General features: G+C 40.5%; 1 protein-coding gene across 2 annotated transcripts in view; it reads left to right on the forward strand.

Moving 5' to 3' along the window:
• Positions 1-22,241, forward strand: part of LAD1 (ladinin 1) — a 37,222-nt gene that overhangs the window by 10,342 nt on the left and 4,639 nt on the right. For both annotated transcript variants that reach the window (XM_042465778.1, XM_042465779.1), the window contains exons 2-8: positions 6,333-6,503; positions 9,092-9,722; positions 11,532-11,684; positions 13,734-13,777; positions 16,357-16,429; positions 18,004-18,138; positions 21,745-21,834. In XM_042465778.1, the coding sequence (XP_042321712.1) occupies positions 6,333-6,503; positions 9,092-9,722; positions 11,532-11,684; positions 13,734-13,777; positions 16,357-16,429; positions 18,004-18,138; positions 21,745-21,834 (1,297 nt within the window). The remainder of the gene's footprint in view (positions 1-6,332; positions 6,504-9,091; positions 9,723-11,531; positions 11,685-13,733; positions 13,778-16,356; positions 16,430-18,003; positions 18,139-21,744; positions 21,835-22,241) is intronic.

Genomic DNA, 22,241 nt, shown 5'->3' on the forward strand with positions numbered 1-22,241 from the left:
CCCCCTCAGCTGTGCTGGAGAGTTGTAGTCTGGCAAGGCAGCTTTTAAAGGCTCCTCTGCACCCCCTCAGCTGTGCTGGAGAGTTGTAGACTGGCAAGGCAGCTTTTAAAGGCTCCTCTGCACCCCCTCAGCTGTGCTGGAGAGTTGTAGTCTGGCAAGGCAGCTTTTAAAGGCTCCTCTGCGCCTCCTCAGCTGTGCTGGAGAGTTGTAGTTTGGCAAGGCAGCTTTTAAAGGCTCCTCTGCGCCCACTCAGCTGTGCTGGAGAGTTGTAGACCGGCAAGGCAGCTTTTAAATGTTTCTAGCGAGGCCGCCGAGCGTATCTCCTCAGGAAGACTATTCTTGGAGCCGTTGATGAGAATGCTCTTTGCGAAGTAGCAACATATTTAAAGCTTGCTATTTCCAATAGGTTCTTACCCGATGTTCTAAGAGTGTGGGGCGGATTATATAGGGAGATGCGGTTCTGTAAGTAACTTGGGCCCAAGCCATGTAGGGCTTTATAGGTAATAACCAACACCTTGTACTGTGCCTGGAAGCAAATAGGGAGCCAGTGAAGATATTTTAAGATAGGTGTAATATGGTCGAACCTTGATGAACCGGTGACCAATCTGGCTGCCAATATTTTGCACTAACTGAAGCTTCCAAGCTTGGTACAAGGGTAGTCCCATGTAAAGCGCATTACAGAAATCTAGATGAGAGTTTACCAGAGCGTGTACCACTGTTTCAAGGTCCCTTTGGTCTAGGTAGGGTCTCAGTTGGCGTATCAACCGAAGTTGATAGCAAGCACTTCTGGCCGTCGCATGATTTACCACATCTATCTAATTTTAATGCAGACATTTACAGAGTAAACATGAATTTATGTATCCATCTAATATTTTTAGGTAGGTTGGAGCCAGGATGGAGCCAGGATGGTGTAGTGGTATGAGCACTGGTCTATAGAGACCAGAGTTCCTATACCTGCTCAGATATGGAAACCCATTGAGTAACCTTGGTCACATTCTCTCAGAGGAAGACAAAAGCAAACTACCGTTGAACTAATCTTGTCAAGAAAACTCCGTAATAGGTTCATCTTAGTGTTGTCATAACTTGGATGTCCACACAACGACAAGAAGTTGACTCTCATTGATTTTATTGGGTGTCCTCCCAGTATGTTTAAGTATGTTTGATTTTCCATTTCTGAGTTGAGTTTAGTAGGTTAAAAAGTACACGGTGAAGGAGACAGGAAGAAAATGTCACTGGGCTGGAGATTCTTTCCCATGTCTTCCTTTGTAAGAAACCAACAAGGCTTGGTGTGCTTCAAACATCAATTTTAAGACTGGTGGCATCAAAGAGAGCTGTTTCCTTACACCCTCCAAAAATGCCATCACCTGGCCTTCCTCCTAGAGTGGGCCATATTCCTGCTCAGAGATTTGAAAAGTTACTTATTAGTATAGAGTTTTCAGGATACACTGGCCACACTGCCTGTGGCTTCTAGTAGATGTATTGCACATTTACTGAATCATTCATCTGCCTCTCCATCACTTCTGGCCACCTGTGAATCCACCAACTCTTATTCCTAATCACCACTTACATAGGGCTAAACAATCCCCAGCAGATCAAAGAACTGTTTTACAAGTGAAATACATTATTACATATTCTCCATTGTACTTTTCTGCCCCATGAATGCTCTCCTTCAGAATTATAAACTGGGAACTGAGGGTGAGAGATGATAGTTTGCCTGAGGCCACCTATGAGAGTCCAAAGCTTAATTGGTCTTTGATCTTAAGACCACACAGGATTGTGGTTTATGGTTCATTATGTAACTGTTTGTTTCTGATATCATGGATTCCCAATATGTTTCAATTTGTAAATTTGCCTAGGCAATAAGGAGGCCTTGAAGTTCTCATGGTTTTATCCCAGTATGTTTTGATGTTTATAAATAATAAAGTTTTGTAACAATTATGAAGAAAGCTATTTATTATGAACTATTTGGCGGGTTTCAGACCGCCGAAATGCAGTGGTCTGCTGCCACCGCCGGTAGCAGCGTCCGGGAACTGCAGCAGCCAAACAGTGTGGTTCCCGGACACTGCCAAGAAGGAGCGCGAAAATCGCGCTCCTTCTTGTGGCCCGGAAGAGATGCCGCGAGGCGCTAGTTGTGCATTCGTGGTGTCACTTCTGCTGTGCGACGTGCAGACGCAGAGCGTCCGCTACATCAAAATGGCGGCGGCCGTGTGGAACGGCCGCTGCCTCTGCACGCGCTAGGATTAGGAGTGTACGGAAGCGCCGCCGCTTCCTAGCCCTAGCATGCGCGGAGCACACACTTTTAGGCCCGTCTATAACAGGCCTTTGTGAACAAATATTCCACCTGTTAAGGCACTAAGAGTGGAATCTAGTAGAACAGATATGCACAAACACCATTGGCCTACATTTTCAGTTGTTAGTCCTGTCTAGAGTAGACCTAATTAATCAATTGAACATACATACATTTTGACTTACCAGGTTCCAATTGAGTCAGTTGAAATGTGCTGGAGAAGAGTCCTGCATGTACTGTTGACTGCTAAAATGACAAATAGTCCCTAGAGCAAATTAAATTTGAACTCTCATTAGAAGCCAAGGTGATTAAACTGTCATACTTAAGATGTATTATGAGAAGTTATAACTCATTAGGAAAGACAATGATGCTTGGGAAGGTAGAAGGCAGTAGGAAAAGAGGAAGACACATTACAGCTGGATAGACTCAGCCAAGGAAACTATAGCCCTGAGTCTGCAAGATGTGATCATAGCTGTTAAGGATTGGGTGACTTGGAGGTCTCTCATTCAAGAGTGAGGAATCTTTCCCTTTCCAGCAAGCTCAGGCAAAAGCAAATTGCTGCAGCCTTTTCTAGCTTGCGTTTTCTTTCTCATTAATAACTTTTGTTATGTTGACCACATTCTGATGTTGCTTGGCTACATGTGTCCTGGTTTCACCTGTGATAAATATTGGAGGGTATGGAACCTGGGACTTTTTGCATGAAAAGCATGCACTCTTCTCCTAAGCTGTAACTCTTCTCCAGTAAAGTACAGTTACTGTCCATTTCCACAGATTCTGCATCCATGGATTCAACCATGCATGGCTTGATTCTTTTTTATTTAAAAAAACAACTTTGATTTTTCCATTTTATATATGAAACATCATGTTACTATACCACAAGATATACTAGGATCTGCAGATTTTCATATCTATCGTTGGTGGGCCTGGAACCAAACCCAAGCAGATACCAAGGGCCCACTGTAATTCACTTGGAATGCCACTTAGAAGCTAGAATGTGACATTCAATGTGTGTTGCTCCTGCTTGGGCACTCCCAAACCTCCTTAGCTACCAAACAAACAAACAAACAAACAAAAAATAGAGTGCAATTCTAAAATCAGTAGGCATAGTCTTACCAGAGGAGGAGTGGCCTGATGGTTAACAGAATCAATAAAATTACAAATGATATAGCATTAAATAGGCTACATCACATTTATGGACTGTAAGCAAGTTGAACTGATGTAATGCTACTGTGTTATCTGTTCATCCTTCATTTCTCATTTGGACTCCTCACTGGTATTATTAACCTAACAGGTTTCTTCTATGTAGCTGTCTGGCAGGGCTTTTCAACATGGGCCTGAGGTTGAAAGGGTTTCTCATCATCCAAGGGATGGATGTTAAGGAAGGAGAAATTTGGATACTAGGATGAACTTGAAGGAACAACGTGAAGCTAGTTTCGTTTAACTGATTACAACAAAAATATGTGAAAGAATATTGTAGCACTTTCAAGACAAACTGAAAGAGAGAAATTATTAGCATGCACTTTCATAGACTTGAGTCTGTTTTCTCAGAAACATCTGAACAGATGTTGAATAGATTTTTGCAGATAGAAAAAAGGCATGCTTTTAAAACCATCTCCCACAGAAAAAGAACTAAAGTGCTACAACATCATGTGGTAAGGCACAGATGATGCCGATATCCATCAGCCCCATTTCCACTTTGCTTTTTGATGCGATATGGCTCTTACTCTTTATGGATGGAAAGATAAACATTGACCACTATCTATTGTTAGATCATGAGATCTACCATAAGTGTTTTAGCAATTAATGAAGGTATTTTTTTTAAATGCCAACTTCAAGAAAACATATTTTTGGAAATATGGTCAGCATATATTAATGCCTAATCAATATTCATATTCTCTGTATTTAACCACTTTTCCCTTCTTCTTCTTCTTCTTCTTCTTCTTCTTCTTCTTCTTCTTCTTCCCCATTTTGTTTGCAATTATATTTAAAACTCCATTTAAAATAATGTTATTGTGTTGCAGGCACTGCAGGATTTTTATTTTAAATGGAGCTGCTTTGTTTGAATCAAAAAGGAAAGGGCTGTGAGTCATGAATGGCACAGAAACTCATCTTTTACAATGCTTTGTGCCATTTCTTAGTTCACTCAGGGACGTAGCCAAGGGGGGGGGGGAATCTTGGGGTCCAGACCCCTCCCTTCCATTAGAAAAATGAATGATGTGTGCTGCTGCGCCGCCGTACCCAAGCCCCATTATAATGGTGGCACTTAGTCTGGACACCCCCCCTTCCTAAAATCCTGGCTACGTCTTTGGTTCACTGCTGGCTACAAGTAGCTGATTGCTCTAAGATGATTTCAAAGTTAACTGCAAAAAGTTTCCCCCATGCTTTCCCCTTGTTTCCTCCCCTCTAGTCTTTTGTTTTGTTTTTCTCCTTCCCTGCTCACTTGGTTCAAAACAACATAACTTTTTTTTAAGTGAAAGGAAAAATGCAATGAAATCCCTGGCACAATAATGATTAACCAGGACCAACCTACTAGAGTGGCAATGTTCTTGAATGCCAAGAGACTGGGCACCTTCAGTGCTTCAGTCTCCAGCTAAAACCCCTTCAGTCAAAAGAGATTCTGTAGTGTTTATGGAGTTACCAGGATAGATTAAAACCTGAGTATTCTTTCACACAGGGTTTTTCATAGGCTTCAGTTATCCTTCTTAAGCCACATGGTGTTCCTGCATGGCCTTCTCTGGTTCCTCTTGCCCCTTTGCAGGTGTCTGGAGAAAAGGGCTGTGCTCAGTGGTGCAGAGCACAGGAGGCACAATTTTGCTTTGAGAAAGTCTGTGTCACATAATGTTGCAGTTTCCCTAGGACTGGCTTTCTACAACTCCACTGGTTTGTGAGCTAATCAACAAACAAGGAGAGCAGGAAATGCTTGTAAAGACACACCTGTATTATGAGGCCCAGGGACATCTCCACATATAGAAAACTGTCATATGGGAGTACACCTAAAGACACATCTGAGACTAGGATCTGGGTTGGCCCCCTTGAATAAATAAATAAGCAGTTGCTATGGTTGGATAGTCTAGCAGGAGTCAGGAACCAGGAATTCTGAACAGGGTGTTACTGATGCATCATGTAATGAACAGTGTCAAGATAAATAGACCATTTATATGTTCTTACATAGTTCTTTGTGGCTCTGGTCCTTTTGAATGGCTTTGTCTCATAATAAAAAAAACAAGTCTTAGTGTAGATTTGGCTATTGAACCCTCCCTGTAACTGTAGTACTGAATGCACATAAGGTACTGATAAGCTATTGCAGATAAAGATGTGAACAATTTTCTTACTGTATTTCTTTGAATCGAACCGGTAGTCTCCTCCCATTATTTGTCTACACCAGATTGTGAGACTGTGGATTTTTTTTCTTGCAAGAGAAATTGTGCATTGATATATGCATGTTTTAATGTATATACATTCTGTACACATTTCTACCACTTATTACAGTATAACTGTTTGTGTTATTCAGCTGTGTGCATATTTTAGCTGTTTATATTTTTAAAATATATGCATGGTTTGTGTATATTTTAATTTTCCAAAGAACTCTACAAGCCTAAAAAAATGTGCAGATTTCAGAGGCAAGGTTATGCTTTGGCTCGGGGTGTGTGTGACTTTTTAAAATTTTATTTTTAAAATTGGATGATTGAGTACTGCTGCTGAAATGGTATTGCCTTGAACCACCATCCATCTTACATCAGATACTTGTGCAACCTAAAGAAATGCCTCAGAATATGATGTTCATGCCAGACATGTTTAATGTTATAGTCGTCACCCACAAAAGGCAAGCAAAATGTTTCCTTTCAGATGTTTTGGAGTACAACCTCAATGACCCTCACCACTGGCCATTCTATTTTGAGAATTTTGGTCTAAAACATCTGGCAGGTAATGGTTTGCCTATATTACAGTATGATGAAAGAATTCTACTCTCACGGCCTTCATTATTCCCAAACCAAAGTTTAAAAACAAATATTTATTTCTCTTTTTTGTGTGCTTTCTGCTCCAGCTTAGCCCAGCAATGGAGTGCTGAAGATGAGGAAGAACAGGAGAGGGAGCGCAGGCGAAGACACAGGCAACTGAGCTCTGTCTCTGAAGTAAAAGAAGAAATGACCAACACAAATTCAAACACAGTGCAAGCAGTCAAGGACCAGAATTCAATCAGTCAAATGCCAAATAGGTACAGTCGGCCCTTCTTATACATGGATTTTTTATACACGGATTCAAGCATACACGGTTTGAAAATGTTCCCAAAAAGTCTAAATTTACCTTGATGTTCCATTTTTTATTAGGGACACCATTTTGCTATGTCATTATATTTAATGGGACTTGAGCATACACGGATTTTGTTATACACGAGGGATCTTGGAACCAAACCCCAGCGTATAACAAGGGTCCACTGTATGTGCATATTTTTTGTGGAATGGATGAATATACAAGATCTTGTGTAGTTGTGCAGGTTGACTCTACAGGTACACCTCAATTAACAAGTAGATGTGTTCCTGGACTTTACTTCTTTAACAGAAAATTTGGTACCAGAGGCAAAAATATCATGAGAAAAAATAGAATTCAGAGATATACAGTAGCTGTATTAGTCTGGAATATCAGCTAGTCTCAAAGTTGCTACAAGGTCCCTTTGCATATGGAAAAATAAGGATAGGTTTCTACACTACAAAAAGAAGAGCAGTTCAACATGTTTTAGCAAACATTCAAAACTAAATAATATGTACATTTGAAATGAAACAACATGGTTAGGGAGACTTGCTTAAGTCTAAGAACCACCTGAAGACTTCTTTCAAAAATGCATTCACAGCTGACCTTTTCTTTCATTAACTTCCACTATCCTTATAATTTCCATTTTATCAACCAGACTTAGAAATCTATGCATTTTTAACATGCTGGGGAAAGGTTTATCTGCTTTCCCCTTTTCTCTCTGTCTTGCTGTTCATGCATACGCAGTAAAAGATTCTGGAGACAGCTGCTGTTTATTTTGCCTGTTGTAGGTAAACTAACTTGGCTACAGCAGGTTTAGTTAGAGTAGAATCCCACTCTTTCCCAATTAAAACTGTTTATTGCATTGATTACTGCAGACCTCCTGTCGTAGTCCAGAACTAAAAAGTCTGTGTTCTTTATGCCTTCGTTTACCATGCTCCCTTTGCTGCTGATGCTAAAAAACTTTCCACCTAGATAGAGAATGAAGAGGAGAAGGGAACTAGGGGCACATACAAAAAAACTTTGTAAAAAGGGAGCTTTTTTTGTCAGAGGCTTTGTTAACTGGGGCATGCTTGCATTTCTGGCAGTCCTGGAACCTGAAGGAAATTCCTTTGATTTTTGAAGGCTAATAGTGTCTCTCTCTCTCTCTTTTTTACTTGAATGGTCAGGTTTTAGGAAAGTGAATATGGACTGGATGGAACAAGGTGTGGGCCTCAATTTTCCTTCTGTGAACAAAACAAAATTCATGTACATATAAGAAGGCTTTTCTTCCTCACTGGTCCATCTAGAAATCCTTGGATGCCCCCTCAAAAATTGCTCCATGGGATAGAAGAACCAGAGCTCCATAGCAGAGTTTTCCCCCCTCTAAATAAGTTTTTTTTTCTCTAAGAAAAAGTCCTGCACTTTTTGAAAGAACAGGATATTCCCATTCTTTGCAAAATATGGGGAAAGTCCATATCGGGTATGGGATGCCATGACTGGGTACAGGATGCCTCCTGGCAGGGTACAGAGGCATGCAACAAAATCTGTGTTTAAAAGTTTTTATTTATTTAGGTATTTATATCCCTCCCTTCAGCCCTAATGGCTCTCAGGGTGGCTTACATTTATTATTATTTTTAACCAGACAGTTCCCTGCCCGCAGGCTTACAATCTAAAAGACATGACACAAAAGGAGAAGGGAATGGTGAGGGGGGGAGGGGATCAGGTCCAGCATTCTTCTCTCCCTCTAAGGCCTGGACCAAGGCAGATGGACTGGAGGGAGGGCTCTTCTTCTTCCAGGCAGGCCTGTTGTTGAACTGATGTTTGCTTTCTGATTAAAAATATGTATAATATGGATATGCAGAGTTGCTGATCAAAATGGACAGAATATAAAGACCTCATTCTAACTGTAAAAGCAAGAGCTACAGTTGATATTCCCAAACCAAATCAGGACTTTTGGACATGGTCTTCTCCCATGATAACATTCTAGAAGGATACACCATCATATTTTGCCAACCATAAATTCCTCTACTATATAATACCTAACCTGTAGTGCCCCTCATGTTATTTATAAGATGTTTACAGCTTCCTTTCCCATTTACTAAAACAACACAGAGACCTACAGATAGAAGAATATTACAGGATGTATTGATAGTGACGGTTACCTTATTAATGCTAGTTATTCACAAAATTCTTGTTGATAACACAAATATCATGTCACTAGGATGCTATTTCACATGTGTAGAATTATTTTAAAAAAATATTGTATATTATTCCAGTGAATCTATCACTGGATTCAAACATTCTCATAAAATGTAACTCACCACTCTCCCACTCTCAATTCCCTTTAAGTTTTTTTCACATTGATTCCCTTAAGGTGAACAACAGCCGGATGTGTTCTCCCACTGGCTTTTGAATACTGACATTTCTGATGTCAGGTTTTGGCCCATTTAGTCTTTGGCATAGGGTGGGACTGTTTCCCGTGTGTAGTGTATTTGCCTTACTTAGTCTGCAGAAGGCTACATGGCATATACTGTATTACACTGGAAGATCACCATGTTCTTTTTTTTACTCTAGATTCCGTAATTCATCGGAGACAAAGCCATTAAAGCTGTGGAGCTCAAAGCTGGAAAATGACAGCACGCTGGTAGATGTGATAAATAAACAGGAAGACAATAGGGTAAGGAGGAGAGTAGAAATGTTCAATAATGCAAATCAAGACAAGAAGGAGACAGTGAGTGTCAAGAAGTTAGAAAAGAAAACTACTGAACTGAAAGCAAAGACTTCTTCAGAGCCAGCTCAAGAGCAGAAATGTCCAATAGTGGAGAAGTATGAAGGCCGCATTGAGCAAAAAGACATTTTAGAAGAAAAGCAGCAGAACATGGCTCAGGGGAAAAAAGGGACAACTTTGGAAGTGCATAAAAACCTGGGTCAGGAAGAAGACACACTTTTGGAGAAACATGGAAACTTGGACCAGGAAGAGAAGGAATGCCATATAGACCAGAATGAAGTATTTAGAGAGGAGCAGAAAACTTTGAATTCACATGTGTCTCCAAGACTAACTTCAGTCCAGAATGAGGTGGCTACAAAGGAGCCTCAGCGAACTTCCTGGGAGCGTAAGAGCATCAGCCGACTTGAGGTGAAAATTCAACCAAGAGTGAGGAATTTCATTGAAGCTTCTGTAACTACCTCTGCCTCTGGGCCACAGGTACTTATTTTTGGTATTTTAGAGGGGAGAAGGGTGCTGAGAGAGAGAGAAAAAACATGTTCAGGCAAACATGGGGTGGGGCAAGCTTGGGGTAAGGTAAAGAGAAGAGATGGAGTTATGATCTGTTTCAATCTTCAAAGATGGCAGCAATTTTCAGCTATGAAAGCAGAGTTTATTTAGTAGGAAAGGATTGAGAAGCTCAGGGGGAAACCAGATTTTTTAGGTGGGACAGTTGTTACTGTGTTACCCATAGTTTACAGTTCAAAACACAGTGGTCAGAATGCCAGTTATAGGGAGCATATAGCTTATGAAGATGTAAAGGCGTCCTTGGGAGAAAGAGTGGGGAAACTACAACTCAACAGAGGGACAGGAGAGAACAAACATGGAGAGCCAATTATGTAAAAAGTGCCATTATGTAAAAAAACCAGTACTTTCACAATCACCCACAGTTGTGCTTCTTTTGTTGTTTTGGTGTTTCCAGAGTTTCTCTGACCAGTTATTAAAACATCCTGCATTGTATGTGTCTTTCTTATTATGATTTCCTGTCCTGCCACTAACACACAGCATTGAACTTTAATATTTCAGGACTGCCATAGTGCTGTTCTGCACTTCAAGCATACTGAAACAATCCCATTTCAGTATTTGATTCACAATATCCAAAACTTGTTTTTGGCTTCTGCTTTTTAATGTATGCCCTGCTTTTTATGAATCACGTCTGTACTTATGATAGGGTCACAGCTGCAGTAAGATGTGAGTTATGGAGGACTGCCATGCCACTATGCCAGCATCCCATCATATCATCACTCTACTAAGAGTAAATCAGAGTAGATTGTTCCTGTGATAGCACTGGAAAATGCAGTGCTGAATGGCTCAACAAAGTTCCTCACATTTTTCTTTTGTGCCTCTGGTCACCCTAGTTGTGATGTGTGCAAATGCTCATAAATTGGACAGTTTAACGAGATAAGACATGCCAGTTATACAGTGCAACTCAATTCATTTCTACTCAGAAGTAAATCTCATTGAATTAATGAAATTTACCTGTGAGTTACCCGTGATTCAATTGCACTGAATTGCAGTCTAAGAGTTCTTGACACTATTAATGTGTATATTACGTTATCAATTTAGGTGTATTTCATACTGCAAAATTATAGCACTTCAATACCATGTCAACTGCCATGGATGCATCTTATGCAATTTTGAGATTTGTAGTTTGGTAACGCACAAGAGCTCTCTGAGAGAGAATTCTATCCAAACATTGCAAAACCCAGGATTCCATGGTATGAACCCATGACAGTGAAAGAGGTATCAAAGTGCTATAAATGTATTGTGTGAAACAAATGTAACTGTATATAATATGTATAAATGTTTATAATGTATACATTATATACATTTTATATATATGTGGTGGCTCAGTGGTTAAGATGCTGACTCTGATTGCAAAGTTGGCAGGTCAGCAGTTCAAGACTCAAATGGCACAGGATGGAATGAGCCCCTGTCACTTGTCCCAGCTTCTAGCAGTTCAAAAGCATGTAAAAATGCAAGTAGATAAATAGATATCGCTTCAGTGGGAAGGTAACAGCATTCTGTGTACCTCAGCATTTAGTCATGCTGGTCAGATGACCCTGGAGTCATCTTTGACAATGCTGGCTCCCTTGGCTTAATAATGGAGCACTGCCCCCTACAGTTGGACATGACTTGACAATCATGTCAAAGGGGAAATCTTTACCTTTAATGTATATAAATGTATGGCAATGTATTGTGTGCAACAAATCCTGGCCTATTGTTCCTTAATTCATATTTGTCTTCTAGGCCACAGAGAGAAATATTCCAAAATTGGATAATGAGGCTGAAAGCTCTGTCTCTGGCCAAGCTGCATCTGAGGTTCCCCTACTAGGCTCTCGGCCACTGATTACCTACAGTAGCTCATTCAAACGGATCACTCCAAGAACAATCTCATTCCGGGTAAGCATTAACTGTCCAAGTAGGAAGAGAATCCTAATTTGAAAAGGACAAAATTCCTGAAGTATTCATGTGCAGGGGCTCTGTGCATAGCGGGGGCCACAGGTATTAAACATGGAAATTTGCATAAGTGAAGCCTGCTTGTGTGTCCACTTCCATATTATTTGGAATTTTGGACAATCATGGTTTCCACTGCATGGAAATCTACACAGACAGAAGCTGAGATAGAAGCACAGGCTTCTAAAATGCAGGTGTGGATGTTGGGGGACCAGTGCTAGGAAGAAACAGTGAGTACAGTGAATAATGAAGGGCTTGGATCTTTTCAAGTTAGAGAAATGGTGTTCTTCTGTGTAAGTGCATTAAAGCTGCCTATTGACTTATGGCAACTCCATGCATTTCATAGGCTAGGAATACTCAGAGGTAGCTTTTCCAGTTCCTTCCTTAGACTACAACAACTGGGATTTGTTGGTAGTCTCCCATCCAAGTATTAACCAGGGCTGACCCTGCTTAGCTTCCAAGGACGGGATGCCTTCATAGTATTTAGACATGACAGGAGGCCTCCTCAGCCCATTGTGACTGGGTTGTACTCATTTTAGATAACTTTCAAATCTACTTGCAAAGAGTCAGTTTCAGATGGGCGCAGAATTCCAGTCCACCCTCCTTCTAATTTTTCTTTTGTGACTGGGCTTTGTCACCCTGCTTTGGGATCCTTTCCTTGCCCTGCCATTTACAAATGGCAATGAACTGAGATTATGTCAATTCTTTTTATGGTGAAGTTATCTGAAATAAAACAGTTCAGCCTCATCATTCAAGTAGGATATACAACTTTTTAGCAATGGATATTACTGTAGTTGTTCTATCTGTTATTCAAGAAGGCAAGTAGTTGATGATAGAATTATTTATTGGGATATACTGTATATATATTTAATATGTTATTGTTCAAATTTCCAGAATCCAAAAATGATTCTACAGATCATTTGTAGAATTTCATCTGAGAAATATTCTTGTTTCAGTTGGAGCCATTTATTTTCATATGTGTCATGTATCATCATTGAACAGATAGTCTTCTTCTCTTCTACAATTCCTATAAAAAGTATCATGTTCAACAAGTCTTTTGGCTACTTTATTACATTTTTTCATGACTTTTCATCCTGCTTGTATATTCCTCTAAATGTATGCAAGCAATGAGCATGAAAGTATTGAGACTCAACTTGTAAATATTTTGACAAGAAAAGATGTGACTTGTACCCTTTGATCTGCCTTAAAACAAACAGTATACATAAAATGCAGTATACATAAAAGGTATATGAGCTTTATCAAAACGTGATGCTCAGAATGAATAGGTTAGTCAGAGGTAGAAGATGATAAGGCTCCTGTGTCTTTAAGAGGGAAGCAAAAGAAGGCAATTCAGCACAGATGCAGCTAACATGACAAGTGTTCAGGGAAGTGGGAGGGTACCTGGCTGAGGACCACTTGAAACTAGTGATGCTTCCAACTAGAATCCCTCTTAACATTGGCCAGTGGGAGCAGGACCTCCACTGGGATGGTCAAACAAGAATGCCTGCTGTTGCAATCAAGGCAATTTGATAAAGTAGGAAGGAGACAGCCTGCATTGTCTTCCTTGCTGTGCTTTGGAGCAGAACCTTTGATATGGAGGGAACAGCTGAGCTGAGAACTAATAGGTGGAGTGAGAAAGAGAAGGAGACAAAGTTGAGGGTAAGAGGAAAGAGCCCAAGTCCTGAACAATGAGCTCTGGGTTTTCTTTCTATCCTCCCATAATATTCATGAATGATATCCTTTAAGTACAGATTGGTAAACCTTTTAGAATAATTTTTAAATTTAATATAGCACCACTTTGTCATCCCCTCTCTAAACAGCTTGTCAAAACTCTTGAGGGTAGATCAGTGTTTATCAGGTGCTTGGGGTCATTTTACCTGGTTGATGGTACCCATACTTAACTTTCTATACCAGAAAAGTGTCTTCTGGCAACCCTAATAAGTAACCTTCTGATAGAGAGCTCAAGTTTCTCATCTCAGTTTCCTGTGCTTCTAGGTGGTCTCCAGGAAGGACAAGCAGGATGATGCATTAAGCAGAAGGTAGTATATTATTCATAAGGTCATGCCATTTTTATTGGTGTTTGAATAGTATTTTAATATGTATAATTTATCATTTAGTGGAACCTTTGGAATGATATTGAAAGCCACCATGCATCCCAACCCTGTAAGAAAAGTGGGAGAAAATAAAGAAAATCAAATCAAATTAATCAATAATAAATTGACAATAACGCACCTTTATGTCTGTTAAGGTGCTCATGGCTCATTGTTTTATTTATTTTTTATTGTGGACATTTCAGATATTTTATGAAGATTGTTGGAGTTCTGTGTAGAAAATGCTAGATGAGATAGAAGGAATGCTTCAGGGGGGAAAAAAAACCCTTTTTCTGGATCTCCTGATCCTCTGATGGCCTGAGACAAGCCAATTCACCTTTTCTGTGTCCTTGCTTGCTTTACACTGTGTAAGGAGAAGATGATGTTCTGAACTGTGAATTGCATTGGCAATAAGTAATGGAAGGTTTGTGGGAGTAGGTAAAACTAAATTGCTTTTCTTCACCATTAAGATTTGTGTAATTATCAGAATTATTTCTCTCTTACATGCATTTTAACAGAAGTGTCTGTGTGTATGTGGGGAGTATTTTTTAAAGGCACAATTCTCACACTGGTCACAGGAGGCAGCATCTACTGCAAAAAGTATGGCAAACTTTATCTCTGCTGTTATGCCACAGAAGAAACTCAAAACAAATAGCGCCGGTGATTTGAATCACTGCTGATGTAAATAAAGGTTGTAAATATTTAACTCACATAAAACCCTCTCACTCTCACTGGAAAACAGTGACAGAAGCAGAGAAGGGTAACAAATGGCTGTTGTGTTTTTACTTTCAGTATAAAGGAAGCTTTGGTTGCTTATTTTTTAATTGTCACAAACAGACAGTAGTTCATCTGCTAGTAATATGAAGACAGTGATTTTGAATCAATTCATATTTGGTAATGAAGGCTCTTTGTGGAATGGAGTATTCAGAATCCAGCCAGGGTTTCAAAATGACTATGGCTAAGCCAAAGTTGAATAATGTTGGTTTCAATCTGAAGATTAAGCATGCACTCATCTCCTCTATTTAAAACCAAGCGGATTGATGAGCTTAACTAAGGGAGGGTGCCCATTTATTTCTCTATTTCAGTTCTACATCTGTCCTACATGATAATTCTGTGGACAAACAGACAAAACATTAAACATATGTTTCTTCCTCCCTCTCTTTTTTCCCTTAAAGAAAGATTTATTCAGTAATATTGATACACAGAGCAATAGTTCTCACCCAGGGAAGCTCTGGGTGTTGATGGACTTCAGCATCCAGAGTCCCTGATCATTGTGCAAAGGTGCTACAAGATCCCTTTACATACTGACTTTCCAGACTAATGTGATTATACATTTGATTTCCCTGATCATTGGTTATGCTGGCTGGAGCTTCAGGGAGCTGAAGTCCATCAACAGTTTGCTTGTTCCATGGTGAGAACCACTGACTCAGATATAGAGAGAGGTTGGGGAGAAGAGAGAAAGGGAGATCTGAATTTTAAAAGATTAGGCACTGAACATTGCTAGGTTGCTTGTCAAAGTGCTAAGCAACTAATAGTGTTGTGCCTTTCCAGATGGGGAAATGAAGGCAGAAAAAATGGAAACTTACCAAATACAAACATAGAATGAGCAATGAGCAAAACATAGGTTCTCAGTAGCCGCGAACACACATTTCCGTCATTGAAAAGTCCCGTTAGCTGCTTGTCTGTTTTTGGGCACAATTCAAAGTGATTGTTGTGACCTATAAAGCCTTATATGGCTCAGATCAAGGTTATCTGAAGGACCATATTCTTCTGTATGAGCCTGCCTGTGTTTTGAGATCTTCTGAGGAATTCCATCTCTTTGTCCCACCACCTTTGAAGGTAAATCTGGTAAGAACATGGGATAGGGCCCTCTTGATGGCTGCACCCAGGCTCTGGAACGTCATTGCTGCAGAAGTTAGACTAGTGTCCTCCTAATCCTTCCTTGGCAGCCAAAAAACCTGTTTATTTCAACAGGATTTTGAGGGCTGATTGCACAGGGGAAAGAACCTTTTGGAATTGTGTATTTGTTATTGGTTTTTAATGGTCATGCTTTTAACATGAGGATTTAGTTCTATTGTTTAGCTATATTTCTAACATTTGTACAGCATGATTTTTTTTTTAAAAAAAACTGTTTTATCCTTTGTAAACCATTTAAGGCTTGGATTGGGAAAAAAGCAGGATATCAGGGACGTAGCCAGGATTTTAGGAAGGGGGGGGTCCAGACTAAGTGCCACCATTATAATGGGGCTTGGGTGTGGCGGTACAGCAGCACACACCATTCATTATTCTAATGGAAGGGGGGGGGTCTGGACCCCAAGAACCCCCTCCCCTTGGCTATGTCCCTGAGGATATAAATAAATATCCTCATACTCAATGATGTAGTGGTAAATGCCAAAATGCAGGCACTCAATGGAGCAGTTTCTTTCATTGTGCATGTTGTAAAGATCATTGTTACTCAAAGAATCCAGGGACTTCTTTTCTCCTTTAATGTGTTCACATTCTTGTTTTTTCTGCTTCTGCTTCACTAGTGCCAGCATGAGACTTCCAGCAAATACAGCTAAACTTGAGGAGAAGCTAGAGAAATATACATCTGCTGTTCAGGTAAACATGGGACAGATAAAGATGGCCATGGTGTCTTTGCAGCACAATGACTAGAGAGAAAGGGTTGGAAAACTGGGGTCCTAAGGTTGCTTGTGCCCTCCTCCCAGTTGTCCCCCCCAAGCTCTGGACAACTTTTTTTGTCTCTGACAAAAAGACAATTCACCTTTCCCATACATGCCAACATTGCAGGGGTAAAAATCAGGGTATGTGTGCACAGTTCCAAGCATGCTATAATTCAGAGGGAATCCCTTTAAGGAAAAACCCTTAACTGTCAAGGCTGTCCTCATCCTCTGCTTTTTACAAGGTATATTTTATGCTTGCACCAAGAAATAATTTGGAACTACACAGTACAGGATATTCTATTCTAAAGTTATGAGGGGCCACAGCAGTTTTCTTTTGCCTGAGCATGTTGGGAAATGCAAGGCTCCATCTCCTCCTCTCCTCCTTGCTGACTTGACTACAACCTACTTTTGTACTTTTGAATGTTTTCAACAATTGAAATAAGTCCAGGATGAAGGAGGTGAGTGGAAAGAGGTGAAAGAAAGTGAGGATTTAAAAAGCAAATGAGAAAGTGGGACAGAACAAGGTTAACCTGGGTTGTACCTGCCAAACTAGGACGGTTGGAGAATATACTTTCCTGGAAGCCACTAGGAGGGACATTTCACCTTTTAAATTGCTTTCAGGCCTTCCCCCTTACACTGTTGTGTTTGAAAGTTTGATATATGTTGTTTTGGGGAAGTGAGGAAGGCATCCTGGTATAATGGAAGGGAGACATGTGTGTGTGTGTGTGTGTGTGTATGAAAAATCAGAGTTTTTTGAGGAGAGGTATGTCAGTTTCAGTCAGCCTGACCTCCCTTACAGAGGACAAATTGAGAAAGAAGATAATGGGATATCAATGCAATTAATAAATTAATTAATCAAACAAACAAACAAGAGGGGGCAGGGATGTAGCCAAGAGGGGGGGGGGGTTCTTGGGGTCCAGACCCCCCCTCTTCCATTAGAAAAATGAATGGTGTGTGCCGCTGCGCCACCGCGCCCAAGCCCCATTATAATGGTGGCTCTTAGTCTGGACCCCCCCCCTTCCTAAAATCCTGGCTACGTCCCTGGAGGGGGGAAATAGTTTCTGAAATGAGAATCTAAACAATATATGCAAATTTTCTCAATGTGAGTGAGAAAAGGTATCTCAAAATGTCAAGTCAACCTGTAAGAAAAACTGCCAACTCCTACAATATGATGTTTTTGGATTTGGATGCTTTTTAATGAAAAGTTTGTGAAGCATTTTCTTTTTTGAGCAAATGTACATTTTTTGTGCACTAAATCCCTTGAGACATGTTTGCAAAAATATATATCTCAAAATATATTAAAAATCATTTTAAAAATATACATAAACTCTCAGAATCTTCCCTAGTTAGGAAAAAAACATTTGGCATTTTTCATTCTTGCGTGTGGGAATAGAATAAGTGAAGAGTGACATCCCTTTTCTCCACTAGGCATTCATTAAGATGTTAAAGATCCTTTGCTTGTAGTTATAAAATCTGAACTGTTCCTACTGCCTGCTTGCTTCTTTCCCCTAGAGAGCAGGTTCAATTAAGTTGCCTCCTTCAGCTCGGAGAAATTTCCAGCCACTTTCAGAGGGTGTGGCCAGCAAGCGAAGCATCTTTGAAGCCAGTGTTCCTAGCCAGGCTGAGCCTGTCACCCTTGCCCGGAAGGTAAGGTCTCAAAGTAGACAGAGCCACAGAGCTTAAAGGGGTTTAGATGCTCCCCAGTTGAAACCCATAAAAGTTAGTAGAAAGTGTGTGTGTGTGTAGGCACATGCTACCATGAAGCTGCAGGACACAAACCTATTACAGTTGCTTGAGCCTGTGTTGCAACTTAAAATGTTGATGGAAGATATCATATGGGAATCCATAAGGTTTCCAAGCTGTCACAGTACCATATCGTGACACACAGTACTATACATTCATTCATACATACATACATACATATGTGTATGTGTATATATTATACATAGAGAGTATCATGATAGCATACAGTGCAAGCAATAACTCTGGGGAGATTTTAGTTGGGGAAGGCTTTGATAAATGTGGAAAAGCTTGGATAGCTTAACATTGTGTAAGGCAACCAGTTGACTCCAGGTGGTATTGGACCCCAACTCCCATGAACCCTGGCCAGCATAGCCCAGGCTGGGGACCTTGATAGTTGTGAGGGAACACTTTCCTCTATCTATGCCTGCCCAATGATTAAGATCTGCAGGGAGGCAGTGTGGGAGAGGGCTTTTTCAGCTGTGGAATGACCTCTTTGGGAGGCTGGAATTGCACCAATACTAGCTTCATTTAGGCACCAAGTAAACACACATGGCTGTTTATTAGAGACTTTGGGGCCAAAGTGATTCACTCTAAAATGTTTATGCATGTGGTTTTAAAATGGTTTAACTTTTTAAACATGCTTTAACTTAACATGTTTAGTTTTTAGTATATTTATTTATTTTGCTGTTTTAATCTGTTTAAAAGTGTATTTTACTTATATGCTTCCCTGAGTTCTCATGATATAGGGCACAACATAAATATTCAAAGAAAGAAACAATCCAGCAACATCTGAAGACCCAAAGTCTGCCACATCCATTCTGAACTGTCCGATTAAAGTAGTCTTTCCCAGTTAAAATATTCCCAGAAATATTGTCCCACTTGTGTGATAGCTCTGGGCACTTTTTCCTTGTTTAAAGGAATGGGAATCCTAACAATCACCAGTGGCAAGGCTTCAGCCCTGTTCAGCTGAATAAGCCTAAACAAACCTTATGCCATTGGTTACATCACCAACAATACATGGTGGGGTATCTTCTGAGAAAAAGTGGGTCCTCTCTGTGGAGATTCTCCACATGTTCCAGTTTTCTGGATTATGTGGAGAGCCTTTATGCCAGTAGTGGGTTTACAATATCTTGTAAGTCACAAGATACTGTTGGGTTTCAACTCCTATCAGCCCTAGCAAGCACAGTCAATGGTGAGGAATGCTAGGAGCTACAGTCAAAAAACATCTAGAGAGCCACATTTTGTTCCTCCCTGTTCTCTGCCATAGATCCCAGAGATAAAGGAAGGTGTTCTTTTTAGAAGGTGTGGAAGGTGATGGAAATGATGACTGGTCTACTTGTGTGTTTTAACGCTATCTGAAACACTTGACAACAGCTTTTGTATTCTTTAAAGGTGCTGGAAGCTGGATTCTAGAGCAGTGGTCCCCAAATTGTGCCCTTTAAGGGATTTTGGACTTCATCTCCCAGAATCCCAAACTATTAGCCAACATGACTGAGGCTTCTGTGAGCTGAAGTCCAAAATCTCTTAAAGGGCACAGTTTGGGGACCACTGCTCTAGAGCAAGATGGAGAAAGTACCATCTATGGGCTGCATTTGGCCTTCAGTTCCTATTTTGTGGCTCCTGGAACCCTCAGAAGCATCCAAAGTTATCCCTTCCAATTTTTAAAACATGTTTCAGCCCAAAGCACTGCTAATCCCCTTGCCTCACACTACCTCCCCCCCAAATCTAAAATAAAGAAAATTGGCCAGAAGTGATATTGCACCATTTCTGGTCATGGCAGGAGTGACTCTTCAGCCCTTGTGAGGAGAAGAATGGGGATGATGGACACTTTACACACCCTGTAGTTGCCTACTTTAGAGACCTGCTGGTGCAGTGGTTAAATGCCTGTACTGCAGCCTCTCACTCACAAACCACAAGGTTGTGAGTTCACTCTCAGTCAGGGGCTCAGGGTTAACTCAGCCTTGAATCCTTCTGAGGTCACTAAAGTGAGCACCCAGCTTGTTGGGGGCAATTGGCTTACACATTGTAAACTGCTTAGGGTGTGCTTAAGTGCACTGATAAGTGGTATAGAAATGTACTTGCTATTGCTATTGTTCTAATCTAAAGTATCTGTCTTCTCCAATCCCTTTTGTTCCACCCTTCTAGCTCTGCAGACATTGACTGCAATCACTTCCATTTTTTTTTAGTTTCCATTGAGGCTTCTGGGTTATTTTTCCCCTCTTCCTACACCTTCTAATTACCAGTTTCTACAGGCAGGCCTGGTAATGAATTTCCTCCTTGTTATTTTTAATGAGGCTTGCTTCCACAGACCCCCCCCCCACCTCACTTTAGGCTTTTCTTTTAACTTGTTAGTAGTGAGAGCATTACATTTCCTAGCCAATACTCCACCGTCAGCATGCTAGTTCACATTTCCCCCCCTGCCTCACCTTGGAACCCTATAGGTTTGCTTCAAGCTGGCACTACACTGATATTATACATTAAACATAAAACACTAAATTAATACCAAACTTATTTATGGAATTCTGGCAGCTGTGACTTAATTTCTAAGACTTTATAGCAGATCAGCCAAAGGCTGGGGAAGTCATGCAGGCTGACAGGTAAGATCCAGACTGTTTTGCTGTCAGTTTTAAACTTTTTGCTGAGTATCAAACTACGTAGTTATATGGCATAGAAGATTCCTCTTTTAATAAAAGTGTTCAGGGTCACCTCAGCCTCCCTCCTTGGCCCTGCCACCCACACCTTCTCAACATCTGATAACTGAAAATCTGGTCTGTGCCATCAATTTTTGTTCTTTGGTCACACACTCTAGAAAAGCGGTGGAAAAAGTATAGCCTCTGGGATGCATGCAGTCAGAGACCCCTTTTAATGCCTCCCCCCAAATCCCTCCATTTTATTTTTGCAAAAAATGTTTATGAGAATTTTTGTTACAAAATACTTCCTAGAAGATGTGGGGAACAATTTTGTCCCCCTCCCCCCCCCATCACTTCCTGTTGAAAAAGACCTTTGCTTGGCCTAACACAGCCCACAAATGTAATACCTGCCCAATGTAACACTGAGGGCAAAAAAATTCAAAAACCTTTTCAGTGGCACTGGGGATAGAAGGGGAGCAAGCCCTCTAAGGTACCCTAAGGGCAATTGACCCCTAACCTACAACAGTTGTCCATCCCTATTCTAGAAGGAAAATAATTTTTCAGAATATTTGGAGTGGGTGGGTGGATAAGATAGCTTAAAGGACGCAAAAATTCCTTAAAACCATGTGGTTATTTTTCAAGTGCAACAGATATCTCTGTTTCACTTGTGTGGACATTCTGCAGGATTGGTAATGGTGAATTGCAGGTATTTTGCATTCATTTTTGGTTGCCATCTCTGAAAAGTTTTTTTAAATGCCCTGTCACATTGGAGCTAGCATGTTCCAGCATAAAAAAGACATCATTTGTTTCAACTCTGCAGTTTTTAGCATGATTTGCTTCCACTCTGCAGTTTTATGCTGTCTATTTTCTTATGACTTAGGAGAGCCTAAAAATCCCAGGTGGAGTCACATCTCGGATCAATCTCTGGATCAGTCGAACTCAGGAGCCTGGCAAGGATGAAGGAACCAAGGTATGAGATGTAGCGATCCATCACTCTAAAGCACTTGTTTGCTTGTTTTTGCTTTATTGTTGCTGTTAACTGCCCTCATGTTGGTCCCAACTCATGCTGACCCTGTGGATGCGACATCTCCAAGATCCTTTGTCCTCAACTGATTTGTTTAGATTCTGCAGACTCATGCCTCCTTGATTGAGTCTAATCATCTGGTATGTGGATTTCTCTTTCTTCTGCCTTTCTTAGCATCATTGTCTTTTCTAATGATTCATTCCTTCTCATGATGTTGCAAAGTACAGCAGCTTCAATTTAGTCATCTTAGCTTCCAGCAAGGGTTCTAGCTTGATCTGCTCTAGGACCCATTTGTTTGTCTTCTTGGCCATCCATGGCATTTTCAACACTATTCCCCAGCACCATTTCTTAAT

The sequence above is a fragment of the Sceloporus undulatus genome, chromosome 4, assembly GCF_019175285.1.
Source record: "Sceloporus undulatus isolate JIND9_A2432 ecotype Alabama chromosome 4, SceUnd_v1.1, whole genome shotgun sequence".
Classification (NCBI taxonomy): Eukaryota; Metazoa; Chordata; class Lepidosauria; order Squamata; family Phrynosomatidae; genus Sceloporus; species Sceloporus undulatus.